This window comes from Bufo gargarizans, chromosome 5 (genome assembly GCF_014858855.1).
Source record: "Bufo gargarizans isolate SCDJY-AF-19 chromosome 5, ASM1485885v1, whole genome shotgun sequence".
In the NCBI taxonomy this organism is placed as follows: domain Eukaryota; kingdom Metazoa; phylum Chordata; class Amphibia; order Anura; family Bufonidae; genus Bufo; species Bufo gargarizans.
The window spans coordinates 40,057,846-40,079,299 of record NC_058084.1 but is presented as its reverse complement, the minus strand read 5'-3'; the positions used below and the strand labels follow the sequence as shown (position 1 = coordinate 40,079,299).

At 39.1% G+C, this 21,454-nt stretch overlaps 1 protein-coding gene across 4 annotated transcripts in view; it reads right to left on the bottom strand.

Moving 5' to 3' along the window:
• Positions 1-20,575, bottom strand: part of TRPS1 (transcriptional repressor GATA binding 1) — a 275,397-nt gene extending 254,822 nt beyond the window's left edge. For 2 of the 4 annotated variants that reach the window (XM_044294001.1, XM_044294003.1), the window contains exon 1: positions 20,173-20,575. Coding sequence is in view for 1 of the 4 variants with exons in the window: in XM_044294000.1 (XP_044149935.1) it covers positions 19,382-19,394 (13 nt within the window). In the remaining 3 variants the exon portion in view is untranslated. Of the gene's footprint in view, positions 1-19,381; positions 19,485-20,172 lie in introns of those variants that run through there. The other 2 variants (XM_044294002.1, XM_044294000.1) reach the window with 2 other exon arrangements.
• Between the last annotated feature and the right edge of the window lie 879 nt (positions 20,576-21,454).

Below are 21,454 nucleotides of genomic sequence, written 5' to 3'. Positions count from 1 at the left end.
AGCCCAAGGTGTAGGGGGGGGGGGGTAGTGAGAACCGATAAAAGACCTCTAAATCAGCAACATAATCATTTGACTAGATAGATACTTTTTTTATAGGACTAATCCCCTAGTGCGTTATTGTCCCTCACAATTGCAAAAAATGTTATGAGAAACCTACACTATGTAAAGCCTATAACAGAACTGTACTATGGTCATGTCTAGTGGTGAAGTCATGTTGGGATGTGTATTGCTCTACATACAGAGTATTATCGAACTATGGTCATTGTGGGGGCTCCGATTGGGAGGCAGAGTGAGCCGCATCCCTCTGCCTTGCCTCACAGGTGGCGCGATCACTGTTAATTGCGGCATCTGAAGGGGTTGGCAGGATCGCTGTATTATACAGCCCGCTCCATACATTCCCTGTACCACTGGTTAAAGGGGTTAAATAATCTTGTTAATTTTATTAATTTTTTTGTTAATTTTCCATGTCAATATCTATATTTAAACTAAAAACATAAATTCCTGCAGTTTTCACATTGGCCACTCAACTTATTAACAGGCGCCACTTCTTGGTCTGTACAGATGACTTTACTGCAATTACTTGCTTATCTGTCATTCTAATCCTGCCTGTAATTATATCACCTCTGTGTATAGATAAGACAGAATCGACCATTTACAATAGGTGATTGTCAGAGCTTATCTATTCCTTCCTTGTACAATGACCTCTGCACAATCACAGAGTATGCCTAGAAAACTGTCCCATAGAAGTCAATGAGGTCCCCTCCTGACCACTGTGTCTATGGACCATGGGGCTGCCCTAAAGCAATTGTATTAATGCCTTCTAAGTGTTGCTAAGAACAGCTAAGGCAAGATGGCCGCCCCCATAATAATGTTCAGGAAATAGAATAAAAAATCTGCAATCCAAAAAATAAAAACAGATTAGAAAAAAGGATGTGCAATCCTATCTGGTTTTAACTGGCAGAAAAAAAAAAATGACAACACATTTCCAGTGATCAGATCATTTTGGAACGCCTAATGTTCTATGCAATGCTGGCTTTAGGAAAAATGGGCAGGGCAATAGGGAAAGTAGAATACTAAATTCACTACATACATACTACCGCCATACACTGCCAAGAAAATGATGCAATATACAACCCAGATTATACCAATGCCAAAATAATAAGCATTTTCCAAAAAAGATCAAATATCAAGGCTTTATGGCTCCCAAATACTACTAACATATCATAAATATAGGTATACACAAAATATCCTCCTACGAAGGCACACTAGAAAACGGATGCCACTTTATCCAACCCTAAAACTGCCCCATGTCTCTCTCTATATACAGTATAATAAAATATGCATTATGATCATGTCTAAGGGTTGGGTCCTGTTGAGGGTGGTTCGTAGTGTTGAGCAAATCAAAGTAAAAGAAGATGACTTTTATTCAAATTTCTGGAAAAATGTGATTCGCCATGAAGCAGAATTTCCTTGCTCTTCGTGGTAACGAATACATTTTTCCTGAAGTGGGGGTAAAAAAAAAAAAAGCTAAAAACATAACTCGTCCATGTGTTTGCGGAGATTGAAGAAACCCCGCAAAATTTCATGCGTGGCGACGTCATCACTTCACCAAGCAAGATTTTGCACGGTTTCTTCAATCAAGATGGCCGTGATAGCCTCTCCGTGAAAAAATGGAGGAGTTATGTAGTTTTTTTAACCCCTGATTAACCCCTAAAATGCTTCCAAATTAATGTCAGATGCCGCAATCAGCGGTGAACGCGACATCTGAGGGGTTCCCTGTCTTTGCGCCCACTACGTACTATGGAATACGATTCGTGACGAAGTACACGAATTGACATTGGTCATGGTGGCTTCATAGATTATGACCAGCCAGGTCATTGTAAGGTGTAGTCCCTATCTCTTCAGAGACGTGCAGGAATCATGTAGAAATGCACTGGCCCCGGAGCAAAATGTCTTTGGCAACATCTTTGAAATGTTGACAGAAGAGATGTTGAGATGATATTGGAGGGTGTAGAAGGTAAACAGATGCTTGTACCCAGAACCATCAAGTGTCCCTGGAAAAATATCTAAACCTTGGCAGCCTCGCACCGGCTGATACGTAGCCCAATCCTTTTCTGCTTCGTGCAGCTTCACGTTTCTGTTACTTCACATTTTATCCTTTTATTTGATATTTTTCTTAGTTTTGGCAGAATGTAACTTTATAATTGCACTTGGAACCGGCTCAATAAATGCAAATGGCAGCAATACATAAATTATTCTTCCCAAACCCGAGAAGCATAGTTGCTGCATCTTTATGAAATCCTAGTGTGAAAATTAAGAGAACTATCCTATGAATTATGCAGGCGTCTGCCATGTGGCTGAAGTCTGGTAGTGGCTGTGGGGTTACGGTCTCGGATCAATGTTCTGCTGTGCAATTCAAATGAATATTTATCGGATTTATTACCACCAGTCTGAAAGGAGACTCGAAGCTTCAGGATGCCAGTGCAAAATATGTAACAGCAACCCCTACCGGCCAGGTAATATTTATGAAACTGGCGCCTTCTTCTGGGCACCAGAGCCCAGGAGTGATTGCTTCCTCTGTACCCCGAATAGCTATGTCCCTAATGAGTCCCCTGGTACTGCACACCTAACATCACAGGGTCTCATACTAAAATTCAGACGATAATTATTCAGTTTTTTTCTCCTTATGAATCAATTATGTAAACCCATATATATATATATATATATATATATACATACACACACCAGTGTTTTTCATCTATGTAAGGGAACTTGACCACAGTGCATCAAGGCTTCTGTATATAACAGATCCCCTTACAAACAGATACCATTGGACTCCACTGACTTAAAAGTGGTTGTCCGGGAATTAGTGTTGAAAAAATCGATGTGTCCGAAGTAGACTTCGATCAGAATTTCAGGGAAAATTCAATTCGCCGTGAAGCCGAATTTCCTTGAGCTTTCTGGTTACAAATCGATTTTTCCTGAAATGGGGTAAATACAATAAAAGTCATACTTACCTCATCTGTTTCAGTGTAAAGAGCCCAGCGCCGTCTTGATTGAAGATCTTGTGCAGTGATGTATGATGACACCACGCCGGCCAACGCGGGCGACGCAAGGTTTTAAGTTGGATCTTTAATCAAGATGGTGGTGGCAGGCTCTTCACAATCAAATGGATGAAGTAAGTATGATTTTATTTTTCTTATTACATTAATATTAATGTCAAATGCCGCCATCAGTGATGAACGCGGCATCTGAGGGGAACAATGATGGTGAGTGGCGAAAACAAACCCTGGACTGCAAGAGGAGCCAGTGTGAAGGATTGAAGCAGCAGGGAGCAGGTAAGTACGATCCTTTCTGTATGGGAGGCAGGCTGCCAGCAACTGTAAGAAATTATATATTTCCAAACAACCCCTTTAAAGTGTTAGAAATTACTATACGTACAGGGGCAGACTGGAAACTTAAAGTAGCCCTGGAAAAAATACTAAATGTGGCCCTGTTTTGTAGTCTGGTCCAAACTGATGGAAGGCAGAGCCAGCAATACCATATTGTACACACTATAGCACCCCAACAGAGCCAAATACCACAGACCATCACAAAATACTGCCAGCAGCACAAAATACATCCCCAAAAACTTCCCGTGGCCACCTGTGAGGAGGACTCAGGCGGTCCCCTGGGCATTGGCCCACCGGGAAATTTCCCAGTAAGGTTATGGCCATTCTGCCCCTGTATACACATTATATATATATATATACAGACGTGGACAAAATTGTTGGTACCCTTTGGTCAATGAAAGAAAAAGTCACAATGGTCACAGAAATAACTTTAATCTGACAAAAGTAATAATAAATTAAAATTCTATAAATGTTAACCAATGAAAGTCAGACATTGTTTTTCAACCATGCTTCAACAGAATTATGTAAAAAAATAAACTCATGAAACAGGCATGGACAAAAATGATGGTACCCCTAACTTAATATTTTGTTGCGCAACCTTTTGAGGCAATCACTGCAATCAAACGCTTCCTGTAACTGTCAATGAGACATCTGCACCTCTCAGCAGGTATTTTGGCCCACTCCTCATGAGCAAACTGCTCCAGTTGTGTCCGGTTTGAAGGGTGCCTTTTCCAGACTGCATGTTTCAGCTCCTTCCAAAGATGCTCAATAGGATTGAGGTCAGGGCTCATAGAAGGCCACTTTAGAATAGTCCAATTTTTTCCTCTTAGCCATTCTTGGGTGTTTTTAGCGGTGTGTTTTGGGTCATTGTCCTGTTGCAAGACCCATGACCTGCGACTGAGACCAAGCTTTCTGACACTGGCTAGTACATTTCTCTCTAGAATTCCTTGATAGTCTTGAGATTTCATTGTACCCTGCACAGATTCAAGACACCCTGTGCCAGACGCAGCAAAGCAGCCCCAGAACATAACAGAGCCTCCTCCATGTTTCACAGTAGGGACAGTGTTCTTTTCTTGATATGCTTCATTTTTTCGTCTGTGAACATACAGCTGATGTGCCTTGGCAAAAACTTCGATTTTTGTCTCATCTGTCCACAGGACATTCTCCCAGAAGCTTTGTGGCTTGTCAACATGTAGTTTGGCATATTCCAGTCTTGCTTTTTTATGATTCGTTTTCAACAATGGTGTCCTCCTTGGTCGTCTCCCATGTAGTCCACTTTGGCTCAAACAACGACGGATGGTGCGATCTGACACTGATGTTCCTTGAGCATGAAGTTCACCTTGAATCTCTTTAGAAGTCTTTCTAGGCTCTTTTGTTACCATTCGGATTATCCGTCTCTTAGATTTGTCATCAATTTTCCTCCTGCGGCCACGTCCAGGGAGGTTGGCTACAGTCCCATGGATCTTAAACTTATGAATAATATGTGCAACTGTACTCACAGGAACATCTAGTTGCTTGGAGATGGTCTTATAGCCTTTACCTTTAACATGCTTGTCTATAATTTTCTTTCTGATCTCTTGAGACAGCTCTTTCCTTTGCTTCCTCTGGTCCATGTCGAGTGTGGTACACACCATATCACCAAACAACACAGTGATTACCTGGAGCCATATATATAGGCCCAATGGCTGATTACAAGGTTGTAGACACCTGTGATGCTAATTAGTGGACACACCTTGAATTAACATGTCCCTTTGGTCACATTATGTTCTGTGTTTTCTAGGGGTACCATCATTTTTGTCCATGCCTGTTTCATGAGTTTATTTTTTTACATAATTCTGTTGAAGCATGGTTGAAAAACAATGTCTGACTTTCATTGGTTAACATTTATAGAATTTTAATTTATTATTACTTTTGTCAGATTAAAGTTATTTCTGTGACCATTGTGACTTTTTCTTTCATTGACCAAAGGGTACCAACAATTTTGTCCACGTCTGTATATATATATATACAGTCATGTGAAAAAATTAGGACACCCTTTGAAAGCATGTGGTTTTTTGTAAAATTTTTAATAAAAGGTTATTTCATCTCCGTTTCAACAATACAGAGAGATTACAGTAATCCAACTAAACAAAGAAAACTGAAGAAAAGTCTTTTCAAGATCTTCTGTAAATGTCATTCTACAAAAATGCCTATTCTAACTGAGGAAAAAGATAGGACACCCTCACATGTATTCCCTCTTAAATTGGCTCAGATCTCACACAGGTATATCACACCAGGTGCACATAATTAGTAGATCGTTACTCTGCATGTTGAATGAGGCTTGCCCTATTTAAACCTCAGACATTTAGTTTGGTGTGCTCCTGACTGTTGAAGTGAGAGTGAGCACCATGGTGAGAGCAAAAGAGCTGTCAGAGGACTTCAGAAAAAAGATTGTAGCAGCCTATGAGTCTGGGAAGGGATTTAAAAAGATCTCAAAAGATTTTGAAATCAGGCATTCCACTGTCCGGAAGATAGTCTACAAGTGGAGGGCTTTCAAAACAACTGCCAACATGCCCAGGACTGGTCGCCCCAGCAAGTTCACCCCAAGAGCAGACCGCAAGATGCTAAAAGAGGTCTCCAAAAACCCTAAAGTGTCATCTCGAGAACTACAGCAGGCTCTGGCTACTGTTGATGTAGAAGTACATGCCTCTACAATCAGAAAGAGACTGTACAAGTTTAACTTGCATGGGAGGTGTGCAAGGAGGAAACCTTTGCTTTCCAAGAGAAACATCGAGGCCAGACTGACATTTGCCATAGATAAAGTTGACAAAGACCAGGACTTCTGGAATAATGTTCTTTGGACAGATGAGTCCAAAATTGAATTATTTGGACACAACAGCAGAGGACATGTTTGGCGTAAATCAAACACAGCATTCCAAGAAAAGAACCTCATACCAACTGTGAAGCATGGAGGTGGAAGTGTCATGGTTTGGGGCTGCTTTGCTGCAGCAGGACCTGGTCAGCTCACCATCATAGAATCCACGATGAATTCTACTGTGTATCAGAAGGTGCTTGAAGAACATGTGAGACCATCAGTTAGAAAATTAAAGCTGAAGCGGAACTGGACCATGCAACATGACAATGACCCAAAACATACTAGTAAATCAACCAAAGATTGGCTGAAAAAGTAGAAATGGAGAGTCCTGGAATGGCCAAGTCAAAGTCCAGATTTGAATCCCATTGAGATGCTGTGGGGTGACTTGAAAAGGGCTGTACGTGCAAGAAACCCCTCAAACATCTCACAGCTGAAAAAGTTCTGCATTGAGGAGTGGGGTAAAATTTCCTCAGACCGATGTCGAAGACTGGTAGATGGCTACAAGAACCGTCTCACTGCAGTTATTTCAGCCAAAGGAGGTAACACTCGCTATTAGGGGCAAGGGTGTCCTATCTTTTTCCTCAGTTAGAATAGGCATTTTTGTAGAATGACATTTACAGAAGATCTTGAAAAGACTTTTCTTCAGTTTTCTTTGTTTAGTCGGATTACTTTAATCTCTCTGTATTGTTGAAACGGAGATGAAATAACCTTTTATTAAAAATGTTACAAAAAACCACATGCTTTCAAAGGGTGTCCTAATTTTTTCACATGACTGTATATTTAAGTAATTATACAGTGAAATTCCTTCAGAATATCAAATATTCTGGATTACAAGCAAAAATTATTATTATTTTTTTATTAACCTAAAATCTGCTACTGCTTTTCATAAGTCTCAATTCAGATAGATAGATAGATATAAGATAGTATAATCTATTTACTGTCTCTCTCCATCTGTACACAGAGCTATATATACTAGCAGAGACTATTTTGGAGGATCATATGGCATATTCATAGATTATATCTACAAGAAATCTATATGGACCTATAATTAAATGAAGGTATTGTAAAAAAGAGAGTAGTTTTACAAGTCAGCGCATAAACAGTTTATAAGTCCATCTAGATAGAGCACAGTCATAATTACATATATTTACATATATTTCATATAAATATAATTATATATAATAGAAAGACACAGCCCATAGCATATTAAACAGGTAAGTATATGTTTTTTTACATTCCTGTAAAAGGGTTTGATGGTGGGGAGACAAATTTCCGTTTTCTCTTTTTCCATATGACAGAAGACTGATATTTTACAAATGACTACAATCATTCTTACACTACAGGTATTTCTATGTAATATAGTGACGGTGCTATAGACCAAGTAAAACACATTTGGAATGGGTTTTACTATACAGCTCGTATACCTTCAAGAGTCACATTTTTCCTCTTACTTTTATATCTATATTTATATAGAAACTACAACCTTCAGAGAGTGAAATCTAGGGTGAGTAATCCCTCACTATACTGTATTGCTTGCTGCATCTTAAATACGTTATGTAGAGTATGCATGCATATGAGAAACTAGACCACTGGTGTATACACATATACAACTGGGTTAAAAAAATATATAACACCAACAAAACGCTAGAAAACATTAAAGAAAGAAAGAAAAAAGAAAGAAAGAAGAGAAAGAGAGAAAAAGAAACAAAAAAGGGGAGAGAGAGAGAGAGAGAGAGAGAAGAAAGAAAGAAAGAAAGAAAGAAAGAAAGAAGAAAGAAAAAGAAAGAGAGAAAGGAGACAGAGAGAGAGAGAGAGAGAGAGAAAGAGAAAGAGAAAGAAAAAAGGAGAGAAACAAAGAGAGAGAGAGAGAAAGAAAGAAGATAAAAAAGAGAGAGAAAGAGAGAGAGAAAGAGAGAAAGAAAGAGAGAAAGAAAAAGAAAGAGAGAGAGAGATAGATAGAGAAAGAAAGAAAGAAAGAAAGAAAGAGAGAGAGAGAGAGAGAGAGAGAGAGAGAGGAGAAAGAAAGAAAGACAGGAGAGAAACAAAGAGAGAGAAAGAAAGAAAGGAGAGAAAGAAAGAGAGGAGAGAAACAAAGCAAGAGAGAGAAAGGAAGAAAGAAAGAAAGAAAGAGAGAAAGAAGAAAGAAAGAAAGAAAGAAAGAAAGAAAGAAAGAAAGAAAGAAAGAAAGAAAGAAAGAAAGAAAGAAAGAAAAAAAGAAAGAAAGATAGATAAAGAAAGGAGAGTAACAAAGAGAGAGAGAGAGAGAGAGAGAGAGAGAAATAAAGAAAGATGCACCTGTCAAAGAGAGAGAGAAAAAGAAAGAGAGGGAGAGAGGGAGAAAGAAAGAAAGAAAGCCAGCTAGAATTAAACTCCCCTAACATTCAGGGTTTCCCAGTTCTATGATGATAACAGTAATAGTTAAATAGCAAAATAAGAGTTAAAAAAAATACAATATAATATATTTAAAATTGTATTAAAAAAACAAAAACAAAAAAAATTAAAATGAGATAACAATAGAAATAAAACAATATTTAATAGGGGGGAGGGGAAATGACAATAAAATAAAGTAATGTAATTTGTCTTCTTTGATGGGCCAAGTGCAGCAAGTAATGCTTGGTACTTAGTCTTTGAAGTGTGGACTCTGGATACCTAAAGCCAACGAGCTCCAGCACATGAGATAGCAGGTTTACCATTTTGGGCTTTGTATACATATTATCAGCGATGATTTAAACACACCACAACTATACTGCCTGCTGAAAAGAAATTCAGATATCTATGAGGTTAGATCACACTCGGGTTTTAGAGTTGAGTGAACGCCAACTGCCAAAAAAGTCCACTAATCACAAATGTTACCTTTGTTCAAACAATACTTCTGTTCATTATATAACAGAGACTGTCATACATAATCTCTCACAAGCAATGAGCTGGCAAACGCTCGTCACAGAGGTGGTTTCAAAGAGTTTAGGGCAAAACCGAAGGAAACTATTAAAGAACAACTCAAGTCTGATTGGAGAAAGACAGACAGATAAGAAGTTCCAAGTAGAACAAATATTCTTAAGTTTACTGTTCCAATAGCAACCTGAATGTCATTACCAAGCAACCTCCTGATGAAAAGAAAAATAGGCAGCAATACATTCTACTTGTGGATGGTCCCATTACAACCACAAACTATAATTAGGAGGACAAATTAGTCACAAGGCCTGGTAACAATGTACGATTTCACTACAAAGAGACTGTTCATGATGGACAAACATATGAAAACATTCAAACAATTAAGATGACAAAAAATGTTAAAAAATAAAAATAGCCAAGCATGGAAAATTCTAAGAATACATTTTGAAGTTGGATTCTGTTAGGAAGAATAAAACTTCTAAAGATTGGCATAGATATCACATAGATAGATTTAAAAAAATAAAACACTGGATCAATATACATGAAGAAATTAGTTGCTTTGATCAAGACTTGCAATCACAAAAATAAAAACTATAATCGCAACACACTTGCACATTTTATCAAAGACAGAAACTGGACATATGGCCTACAAATGTAAATGACAATACCAAGTAAAAGGTAAAAATATTTCCATTGGTCATAAACAATGTATGTCATTCAAATTGATGGAATGGAAAACTTTTTACATCTTCAATACAGTATTTTTATGTCTATAACCATCAGGACTAGTAGAAAGTAAAGAATTCTAAGGCATGAGGGTGAAAGCAGATTATAGAAAATAAGAAATAGAGGCAAGATAAATATGCGGTAGCATCTCTGAGTATGAGGAGCCCAAAAAATCTTTATGTCCCAAATAAAGTCTAACTCAAAGAGATTGTATTACATTGGGGGCACATTCATAAATCTACTCAGTATAGACATCCACCAGAGACCTAGCAGGACATTTTTTGGGAAAAAACGAGGCTGCACTTTTTGAGTCAAAGCAAGATCCAGTCAAAAGTGGATCCGGAAGAAAAATAAATAAATAAAAAATAAAAGTAGAAGCCCTTCCTTTCCCATATCTTCTGAATCTACTTCAAGCTCTACAGTAGTGTTTTTCCATAAAATGTGTTTTATGAAACGACTTGTGCTGTGATTAGGTAATCTCTAGATCGTCATCGTTCCTACACGTCAAGCTATCTGAAAGGGACCATAGAAATACATTTTTTTTTATTGGGGGGGGGGGGGAATCAGCTGGATTTGTTCAGATCTAGCAACATGTAGCAAAATATATACATAATGAAGCAAGGCTACAAAATTCCCAGTATCTTGGTGTCCAATGGACCTGGGAAATTGTTATGGTCATTATTTAGAGCCATATTCTTTTGATGTTTATGAAGGTTCTAAAGACTACAGTAGATGTTAAAACGGTGGTCAACTTGAAATGTCTGAATATATAGATGCATATGCATTTGGTGACCTTTTAATTCCCCCAAAATTATGACCATGAATGACCATGTTTAAATTGACTAATGTGAGCTAAACATGATGTGATATGAAACAGATATTGCCTCCTTGCCACATGCAACTGTCCAAACCCTGCTGATTGAATGTTCTCAGGGAATTGTTACTTCTATTTAGGAGTTTACACAGTACCATTATAAAAATACACCGAAACGCACGTCAGGGTAGTGCCATCCTGGTTGGTATTGCACACTACCAATTTTAGGTGAGTCTCCTCTTTCTAGCCTTGCTGGTACCAGTCTAATGCTATTTGTATACCTGGTGATCACTCTGTACTTACCCCAGCTTAGGCATTCTTTTGTGGTAGAATTTTTAACACTTAGGCAGTACGGTCAGTCTTACTGAGACTCATCTCTTATATGAATAACTTACTGAATATTATTCAAATAAAGTATGTTGTAATTACATTGTATTAAGATACGTTTATTACTTCTTTGATGTGTGTGCAGCGCCAGGATGGCGTCTTTTCTGTCACTCTCCTTAACTTTTTAATGGCTTATTATACAAATTTTTAATTATGTTATAATAAAATGTACATATTTTTATAATGGTACTGTGTGAGCTCTGTTTTCAGTTTTTTTTTTCTATGGGTATACTCGGCAGCTTGTACCGAGTTATTTGATTAGGTGGCCCGTTAACTTGTTCCAAATTTTTGGGTGCGTACTTACCCCATTTTCGGAATCGGGGATGGACAATCTTCTGGACTTTGGAAGCTAGAAAGGATCTTTAAAATCTCCAGAGAATATGTCAGACATGACAGAGTTAAAAAGGTCATTGACCTGCTTCGCATTGAGTAAAGGTAACCTGGAGCCTTTTAGATAACCACAGAGAACATACTGAGATGTCATATCGAGATTACGACAAGCACAGCAACATCTATATAACAAATGAAATTCTCAAAAATGACCCCGTCAATGTAAGGTGAGCTGCCTGGCACCAGGAATTTGTCCTGTCCTACATTATTATTTGGCCAAGGGTCATCAAAAAAGTTATAAAGGCTAATCCAAAAACAAAGAGACAAGCAAATAGTAGCTAATCCAAGGGGATTAGATTCTGTACATATTAATCACTGCCACCTAGATTGGTCTAAGCAAATAGTCTACAACACAGGGGCAGAAATCCTATCTATACACACATACAAAGGCAAACATGTACCTCAAGTCTTCTGACAATCACTTTCTAAATGATTTACGAAGGAGGGGCCACATTTCAATTGACCGAAACATCATTTATACAATTCATCCTATGCGGCTTTTAAGGGGGCCCTGAAAAGATAGGGCTACTTGTAAGATGGTCCGGATGTGGTCTCCAAAGGGGAAAACATCATGAAAATGAAATGAAAGCACCATGAACCCCTGTCATAGGTAGTTAGGTGTGTGCTAGTGTCAGGTAGCTGCCGAAAGCAGCCACATTTTTATCTTTGTCTGTACCTATTCTATCTGGATGCTAGATTTCACAAGGCTACAGATGTATGTAATAATAAAATGCGTATGGCATGTATTCAATGAAAACCAAGCCCAGTAAGACATCTCTAATTCCCTGAAAACCAAGAATGTTCTCCAGTCTGTAATAAAATGATACAAGCCCCATTTTCAGTCAAAAGCGACACAGTTCTCAGCGGGAACATCAAAGCCTGTCAGTCCAGTTTTCTGTTAAGTAATGTTAATACCAGTGTACTGATATCATAGCAACCGATATGTATAAAATGCTGAAAAGACAACTAAAAGAATAATAGCACATAATGATATGTCTGTCTTTTATCGGCTCGAAGACTTCACTGTTGAAGGGGTTCAATTTCACCACTTCCCATCACATATGTAAGACTATATTGCATCATGTCACTTGCCATGGAAGGCTGTTTTTTGTATTATTTGGGGGTTTACTAACCCAGCAGACATGAAGGAAATCTACTGTACATAGACTTTAAGTTATTGGATAGGATCAAACACTTATTGAACTTAAACCAGAGGGAGGGTTACAAACGTTATGTGCGATTGAATTAAAGTTTTCCAAAAAGGGTGAGGCATCACGCAGGGTGGAGTGCCTAACCTGGAGAAAAAAAGAAAAAAAACTGGCAACGGCCAAAGTGTTTCCTTGCATTCTTTGGTTGCTAATCTGAGATGCCAATTTTGCTATAGGCCTAGAGGTAGAACATAATGTTGTAAGCACCTAAGAAGTAGGCATTGTCCTGGGGCGGACCATAAATACACGTAATCCATGAACACGGTGAAACGCGTCAGTCAGTCATTCCTCCGTATGAACTGAAAAAATCATTTCCGTGCAGGGAGCATCAATTAACAAAACTAAATGAAACGACTGAAAGATAAACTTGGAAGGATTTATAGAATAACACGTCTGATGTGTATTACGTGCTGCATAAAAATGAGGAATTACAGAACTGCACAGGTAGATAGATAGATAAAGTAGGTAGGTAGGTAGAGATAGATAGATATGAAGTAGATAGATAGATATGAAGAAGATAGATAGATAGAAGATAAATAGAGTAGATAGATATGAAGTAGGAAGATAGATAGATAGATATGAAGTAGGTAGGTAGATAGACAAATAGGAGATAGATATGAAGCAGATAGATAGAAGATAAATACAGTAGATAGATATGAGGTAAGTAGGTAGCTAGATAAACAAATAGGAGATAGATATGAAATAGATAGATACATATGCGATAAATACTTATGAAGTAGATAGATATTGGGCCTCAAAGCAAAATCTGCCATGCGTCATTTATAATACTGGTGTCTTATATGACAGAGGGACATTTGGGCCCCCTCAAGCTCTAGGGCCCAGGTGTGGCTACTAATACAGCACCCCATAAAGCCATGCACCTGGATAGCTAGGCAGACAGATTCATAGAAAAGAGCCGTAGCTACTTGCGTAGGTTTCCTCCGGGTTCTCCGGTTTCCTCTCCCACTCCAAAGATATTCTGATAGGGACCTTAGATAGTGAGCCCCACAGAGTGATGCTAATGTCTGTAAAACGCTGCGGAATATAGTAATGTTATATAAAAGGTGAAACTCGAAAGATTAGAATATCGTGCAAAAGTCCATTTATTTCAGTAATGCAGCTTAAAATTTGAATTTTGTGAAAAGATTAAATATTCTAGGCTCAAAGTGTCACACTCTAGTCAACTAATTAATCCATAGCTCCTGAGCAATGGGTACCTGAGATTGTGAATTTGGGGTTTCATAAGCTGTAAGTAATAATCATCCAAAGTATAACAAATAAAGGTTTGAAATATCTCGCTTTGCATGTGACGAGTATCTCAAATGAACTCTTCGAGATATTCTAATTTTTCGAGTTTCACCTGTAAGTGAGAATAATAATAATAGTAGTAATAATACTACAGTCACCCGGGACAGAGCTGAAGTTTGCCATGCTAGCCCTGTATTTACATGTCCTTGTTGGAGAAGCCATCCAGCATGCAACCCAGTTGCTCACCCTTAGTTACACCCCTGCAAGGTCAGATGGCTATACTGTATATGAGACTGATGTGAGAGGTATATCTTCTAGCCATCTATCTGTCGGCATATAACACCCTTCACAGTCTAAAGCAATAGTAATTGCAAGGCTATATGCAAAATTAGTCCATCCATCTATCCATAAGAGAAATTAGCATGCCTCCACTTCCACCTCGGCTTTGGGAACACCTGTAGAAACGTCCTCCCTCCTGCCCCTTCACACACCTTCTGTCTATAGGAGGAGTACAATCTGGGTTTACGATTAGGAGGCTTTTGTTCCTCCCAAAAAATAAAAAATATCAAAAAGGGTAATTTTATTTCTAAAACCACTTCTGAATGTAAAACTAAGATCAGTTTTACAACTTTGAATCAGAAACGCAGACGTTAAAAGATGTTCCAATAAAACTGGCTTTTGCATCTCATTATGCGTCGGCCATCACTAGGAGCAAAGAGAACTTTCTACCAGAATTCAGCAGAATATACATAGATCTAAAACTCTATCGATAGTCTAATATTTCCCAGACTTTTGTTTGGTGGCTCGTGTTGCTCTAAGCAAGTAAAGTACAAAAATAATTAAATAAATCCTGCTTTTTACTATAGATATGTCTGTCTACTGCTCATTCTGGCGTTTCCCACCCAAAAATAGGGACAATGAATAAATCAAGCTATCTAGCCCACCACGGCCGACTCTTCAGACGCATACAGTATACAGCACATGTACTCCTGTTATTAATAATATACACGACTCATGGGTCTTATTTGCCGGGCGACTCACTTTGGCTGTTCACGGACATTTCTCATAGAAGGCACATTATACTGCAATGGTTAATCATAACCAGGAGAAGTATATAGTATGTCGGTGAAAGAGAAATTCACTTACTGGGCCGATATAGGAGCTTACAGAAAAAAAAAAAATGTACTGTACATGTCCAAACGCACTATATAAAACTACATAAAAACTATACAAAAGTATCATTATGATTCTTGTCTGATCTTCAGTCAGTGCAGTGGGGGTGGAAAATATCACCCTTGCCCAGTCCCCACTTTGCGCTGTACTTTGGACCGATACATGCATCATTGGTATCTTGTAACTGGTAAATTCCTATGCATGGTACTAAAGAGAATAATAACTGGTAATAATAGAGTCTTTCGGGTCGTAACTGTAAGTTGATCGAGAGAAAAAAAATTGAATAAATTATAACAATCAAAAAAAGAATAAAGAAGAATAAAAAAATAGCACCTACTGCAAATTATATAAAGGTAAAAGATAATAAAAATACTGGTATATAAAAAACTTTTTTAATAAAAAAATCTAAATCCTCAAGGTCATTTAAACATGTCATGTGTCTTCAAACCATCTTATATTTAACCTTATTAAAGACCCCCCCAACCCCAAACATTATGGCTCCCTGTATAACTTAGAGAAGCACACCTCAGTCTGGCATCACTGATTTCTTGGATTAAGCAGGGACGCAGTCTGCTGGAGTACAGGAAAGAGAAAGAAAGAAAGGTTTTAAAAATGCCCACCGCTGTGTGTCTGGTCACAGACAGACCGTCAGGGATGCCATTATTATATCTAAAGTACAAAAGAAGCCATTGATTTATTTTACAAGAGTCAGAAAAAAAAATAAAAAAGGATTTAGCTAAACAGTGCCTGCAAAAATAAACCAAAAACTGCCCTAAATAAACTCTGAATTTGTAACTTTTCATTACACCTCATTCCTGTCTCCTACAACACAGCAGCCTTATAGACGATAGATACAAGCCACATAAAGAACACTGTTCTTTCATCCGGCGGATTCCCAGTAAGCTCCTATGGAACACACATTACATAAAAAGTTACAATACTAAGCGTCCCCTCCCTCCTCCCCAGCACTGTTTATTCACAACTTTACAACTGGATACGGAAATCCCAAATACTACAGACCCCTGTCAATACTAACACCCAGGGGTGACCTGACACTAGGCGACCAGGGTAAATAGAATACATGGGTAGAAATAAAGTAATTCGATATTTTTTATTTTTAAGACAAAAAGAGCAAACGGGTCGATTCCTAGACACAGCTGGACTATACATCATTGCAATGGTTGATACTCGTATACATCCAAAATGGTCTATTTATAAAAAGCCATTAAGAATTTAGAGGGGGGAAGGGGGGAGAAGGTCCTTCCATTCATTGAGCTGTAGTACGAGACGTCATTACGCTCCAGCCGTGCATCAACTCTTATTTAGGCCTCATGCACACAACCGTAGTTTTGCTCCATGTCCGATGAGCGTTTTTTTGCAGATCGCATGCGGACCCATTCATTTCTAAGGGGCTGCAAAAAATTTAATCCGTCATCAACTTTTGTATGTTTTGTGGGGCAAGAATTTGCCGTTTTAACGATGGGGGTGAGAAAATTTGCGGAATGCTCAGGACCGGTATCCGCAAACTGGATACGGTCGTGTGCCGGAGGTCTTACAGAGAGGGAACCACCATGGTCATTCTAGGCTACGTGGAAGCGCTACAATAAAACTATTAGTCTACAGCCATCGTCATGGAGTAGAAGAGCGAAAACAACTAGGCCCGCAATGTGTGAGTGACCCTAACGGGAATACCCCAATATATACAATTAAAAATACCCAAAAGTTAATAAACAGTGAATGATAAAGACACAAAGAATCATTAATGTCTCCCAAAAAAAAGCATCCAGGTGTAGAATTAAGTTTAGGTTGATGAAGAGGCGGGTGACCTACCCCAAAAATCTCTATTTGAGGCCATTTAATTTTTTTATTTATTTACATTATTTGGTTATTTATTTATTAAACAATGGAATGTCAAGAGGGGAAATGTTAACCACTTTACTGCCAGTGGAGCACTGTCCACATCAGATTGACTAAAGCAGGAGGAACACAAAACCCAGACAGGAGCCCCAGAGAGCAACCCCCCCCCCCCCCCCCCCAAGATCAGCCTATGGAAAATGTAACGTGTTTTATGTTAAAGTATCTGTCTAGTGTTCTAAACTCCAATTTGACTTGTGAGGTGTAATATTTGGGACAGAAACGTCTGCGTTTACAGTCGTCCGTGTCTGCCAAAAAAAAGTCCGAATCCAGGCTGCCACAATAGCTGTCCTGTGGAAAGTAAATTAAGCAAAGGCAAACAGAGATTGGAAAGTTGTCAGTTGATTGAATGAATGGATTCATTTTACGCTCATGCAGAATATCTTAATCAAACTACATCCCTGTATAAGGGGATGGGATTCTTTTTATTTATTTCTTATTTCTTTTTTTTTTTTACTACCAATTTCTCCATGTTTGCTTTTAATATACGTCTCTTCGCCAGGTCATTGGTGCTGCTTATGTTTTCCACAAACATTATGGCTTGACAGAAAATGTTTAAAAAATTGGAATTAGACTTTTTTGGAATGTTTGCATCTCCTTCCCAGTTAGACCCTCCACTATGTCCCAGGTGGCATTTTAACCCTAGTTAGGCCTCACTACTAGACCCCAAGGTCATGCTAGACACCACTTATAGGTGTCACAAAAAAAAAAAAAAAACACTCCAGACAAAGATAAGTCTGAAGAGATGGTGCCTGCACTGGCCACGTCAGAAAGTGAGAAGAACTGGAAAGTAAATCAAAAAGGTTACTATCACCTCCAGGACATCATCGTCATCATCAGTGGTTGCAGGAAATAGTTTGCGATGTCTATTTACACAACATCCCGAATAATTAACCTGTGTGTACAGGCAAACACTTCCTTCAGCGTGTAGAGATGTATATGTTATATCGCAGGCGTAGCAGAGCCGAGTTTGTGATAGGGTTGTCATTTCCAACACCTATATCACAAGTCGTTATTGGTGGATTTACATAAGGCTACAGGTATCATTCACGCACATACAAAATACAGATGTAGCTGAGCCAAAATTGACTCCGATTACATATATCACAGTGTTATCTCGGGACGAAATCCATTGAAAAACTCAATTCATATTTTCTCGCCATTGTTTACTTAAACGCATTAACCATCAGGTTTAGCCCTGCTACATCTGCACATCCAGGACGCTCATATTTACACCATTTTGTAACGTCCATCCAAACACTACCCTCCATCATACTACGACGCCCTTTGACCTAAACACTACTCTTGATGCTTCCGAAATTTCTCTACCACCTGAATGCAGAACAGCAGCAGAGTTATACAACGCAGGCCATAAAAACTGACACAGTGATTAAGAGTTTCCTGACACTTTTTTTTTTTTTTTTTCTCGTTCTGCCTTTTTTTGTCAACCTGATGAAATAAAGACTGGTTCGGCGTGATTTACTCCTATTTACAGTTTCCATCCAGGTCCCCAAAGGAATGCTGCCTTCCATCTTCCTGACCTCAGCTCCTTTCACAGCACAAGTGTACAGATGCAGCAGAGCTGAACCTGTCATTTGTTTGGTCTGTACATTCTCATAACGTCATGGGTTACGATTACTCAGGTTTTACCAGAAATCCACAGATAACATGGTGGCAATTGAAAAAAAATATAATAATCAACTCTGCTACATCAGAAGAGATAGAAACTATTCTGAACTAGAGTGGTCGGAGTTTCTGGGTCCACCTTAGCATCCTGCTCCTTAGCCCAATGCAAAACTTCATCCTGTTGAGCAGTATCTAACTCTTCAACACTTTTCCAACTGTTCAGACACACACCGAGGACCCACTATGAAAGGAACGGCGGTTTGCAATCTGACACAGGCATGCCAATGACACCAAGGCCTAATGGCCGATTTACCCATACTGTCTAGTTTTACCTTATAATAAATCACAGACGTGTACAGGTAGAGCCAACATTCATTCAGATCTTCCATACCATTCCATCACCTCCCTTATGATCAGAAGAAGGGATTGAGAAGAAAAAAAGGGTAATGAGTCATTTCAAGTTGTGCGCAGTTTCTTCCAGATTGCCAGGGAGACACAATCTGCCCATATCAACGACAAAAATAATTTACAACAAGTTTAAAAGTAACTTCAGATTTTCCATTCATTCACAATGTCACATGCCACACACAAAAAAATATATTTTTTTTTTTTCAAAAAGTCATCACTTGATAGAAACCTACATAAAAGCAAAAAAACAACAAAAAACATCAAAAATACCAAAACGTACACATCCAGATCACCCCATCCCCTCCCCACGTGCCATCAATAAAAATAAAAAAAGTTTGCCACAACTTACTACTGCTGATCATTGTCCCTTGGTCACCCTGCTCCTCATGATCACACCACGGCGGCGCCACAACCAAAAGTGAAATTTAAAATATTTAGGTTAAAAAAATGTAAAAATAAAAATAAAAATCACATCCATTTTATGATTCTTTCCATGGCGAACAGATGAAAAAACAGGGGGAGACTTGTTCCTTTAAGAAGTTTAAAAAATATATATATATATATAAAATTTGACCGGGAAGTTACTTTCAATGGAACCACAACAAATAAAAACAACAACAAAAGAAAATATATTAATAAAAATAAGCCAAAAGTCTTTGGTTGCTGTTATCTCCTCCTGTGTGTGAACTTGACCCCTTCCTGGAGCAGACAAGGGGGGATCCTGGAGATTGGACCAGGACTACTGCAGAAAAAGCCAAGGACTACTGGAGATTGAAGTAGCCAATTTCCATGCCTCATGCTTCTTTTTGACGACCCACCATGCAAGAAAAAAAAAAAAAGGAAATCTCCCATGCACTTGAAACATGAGAAGGATTTGGCACCCTCCTCTCTCTTTCCCTGATGTATTGCTAAAAAAATATAAAAGTCACTTGTTTGGGTTCAGACACCCACATTCTGCAGGCAGCCCTGGAGCTCACACCATGCATGAAATAAGAGAGAGCAAGGAAGAGACAGCGAGAGAGAGAGACAGAGAGAGTGCTAGAGACAGCCAGAGACAGCCTGGAAGCAAATGCAAGCTGCTGCTTCCTTCTCTGCACTGATGATCGCTTTGCTGGATTTCTAGGTCCCCCCTCCTCTTACCTGTTGATTGATCTGCAATAACCTCAGCAGCAATGTGGAAGATGGTGGAGATCTAGCTTGAGCCATGAACCGCTTCCTTGTTGTTTGCAGAGTTGATCTCTGATTAATTTTTTTGGGGTGGGGGGAAGAATAGGTTTCCTGTTCCCCCCCAGTGTGTATGTCTGAGTGCAGAGACACAGACAGGAACAAGGAGTGGGGGGCTTAGGAGAAGAAGGAGGAGGAGGTGGTGGTGGTGGTGGGGGAAGAGAAGCAGAGAGAGGCAGGGTAATGGATGCTCTGGGTTTAATATTAGATCCCAGGCTGTAGATTGCAGCAAAGATGAGTTCTTTATCAGAAATGTTATCGCTTGTCAGGACCTCAGTGCAAGCATTACGTCAGTTGCAAGACACCAACACTATTAATATCAAAGGAGCCTTAAGCAGAGAAAGGCACCACCCTCAACTGCACAGGCTTAAAGACATAGTAACCTCCCATCTACAGACAGCAGCAGGGGAGGGGGAGGAGGAGGGTACACAGGCTCCATCCCTGCCCCCTTGCTCCAGTTCATTTCCAAGTTGCATTGTGTACAGTGCAGGAGGCACAGGTTGCTGCCGCTGCCGCCTCCTCTGCTCCGGGGCTCAGCCTTGGAAAGTTGTTAGTAAATAGAGAGCACAGGAAGCTGCACTGGATACATTGTGGCCGAGGGAGGCTCTGCCGTGGGTACAATGTAGCAAAGGCTTTAGAAAAGTTTTCCCTTTTTCACCTCTGGGCTGCCGGGAGATTAATTGGAAGGAATGCAGAGGGGGGGATATTAAAGAGTACTGTGCTGCATTGGGCGATGTGGGTTTGCATTGAATGGGCGGTTTTGTGCTGGGGTGGAAGGGGGTTTGTGGGAGGCACATGGGATTCAAGGACATGGTGCTAGGGCTGTGCATATGGAGGGGCAGGAAACGAAGTGCAAAGGCGACACTTGTGACAAGTGATCTATAGGACACATGGGGGGGGGGGGGGGGTGTTGGGGGTCGTGCAGTTAGCTTTGTGTTATCTCTTGAGGAGACACCTTCACTGCACTGTCTGCAAAGTGTACAGACAGTATACAGCACTTGTAGGGGTTTGCTGAGGGTTACTGCTACTATTTTATTGGTGTGTGTGTGTATATATATATATATATATATATATATATATATAATACAATGCAGAGTTCCAAAAGAGTTGGAAGGCTTTTTAATGTACTGACAATAGGGGGTGTATAATATATATATATATATATATATATATATATATATATATATATATATAACAA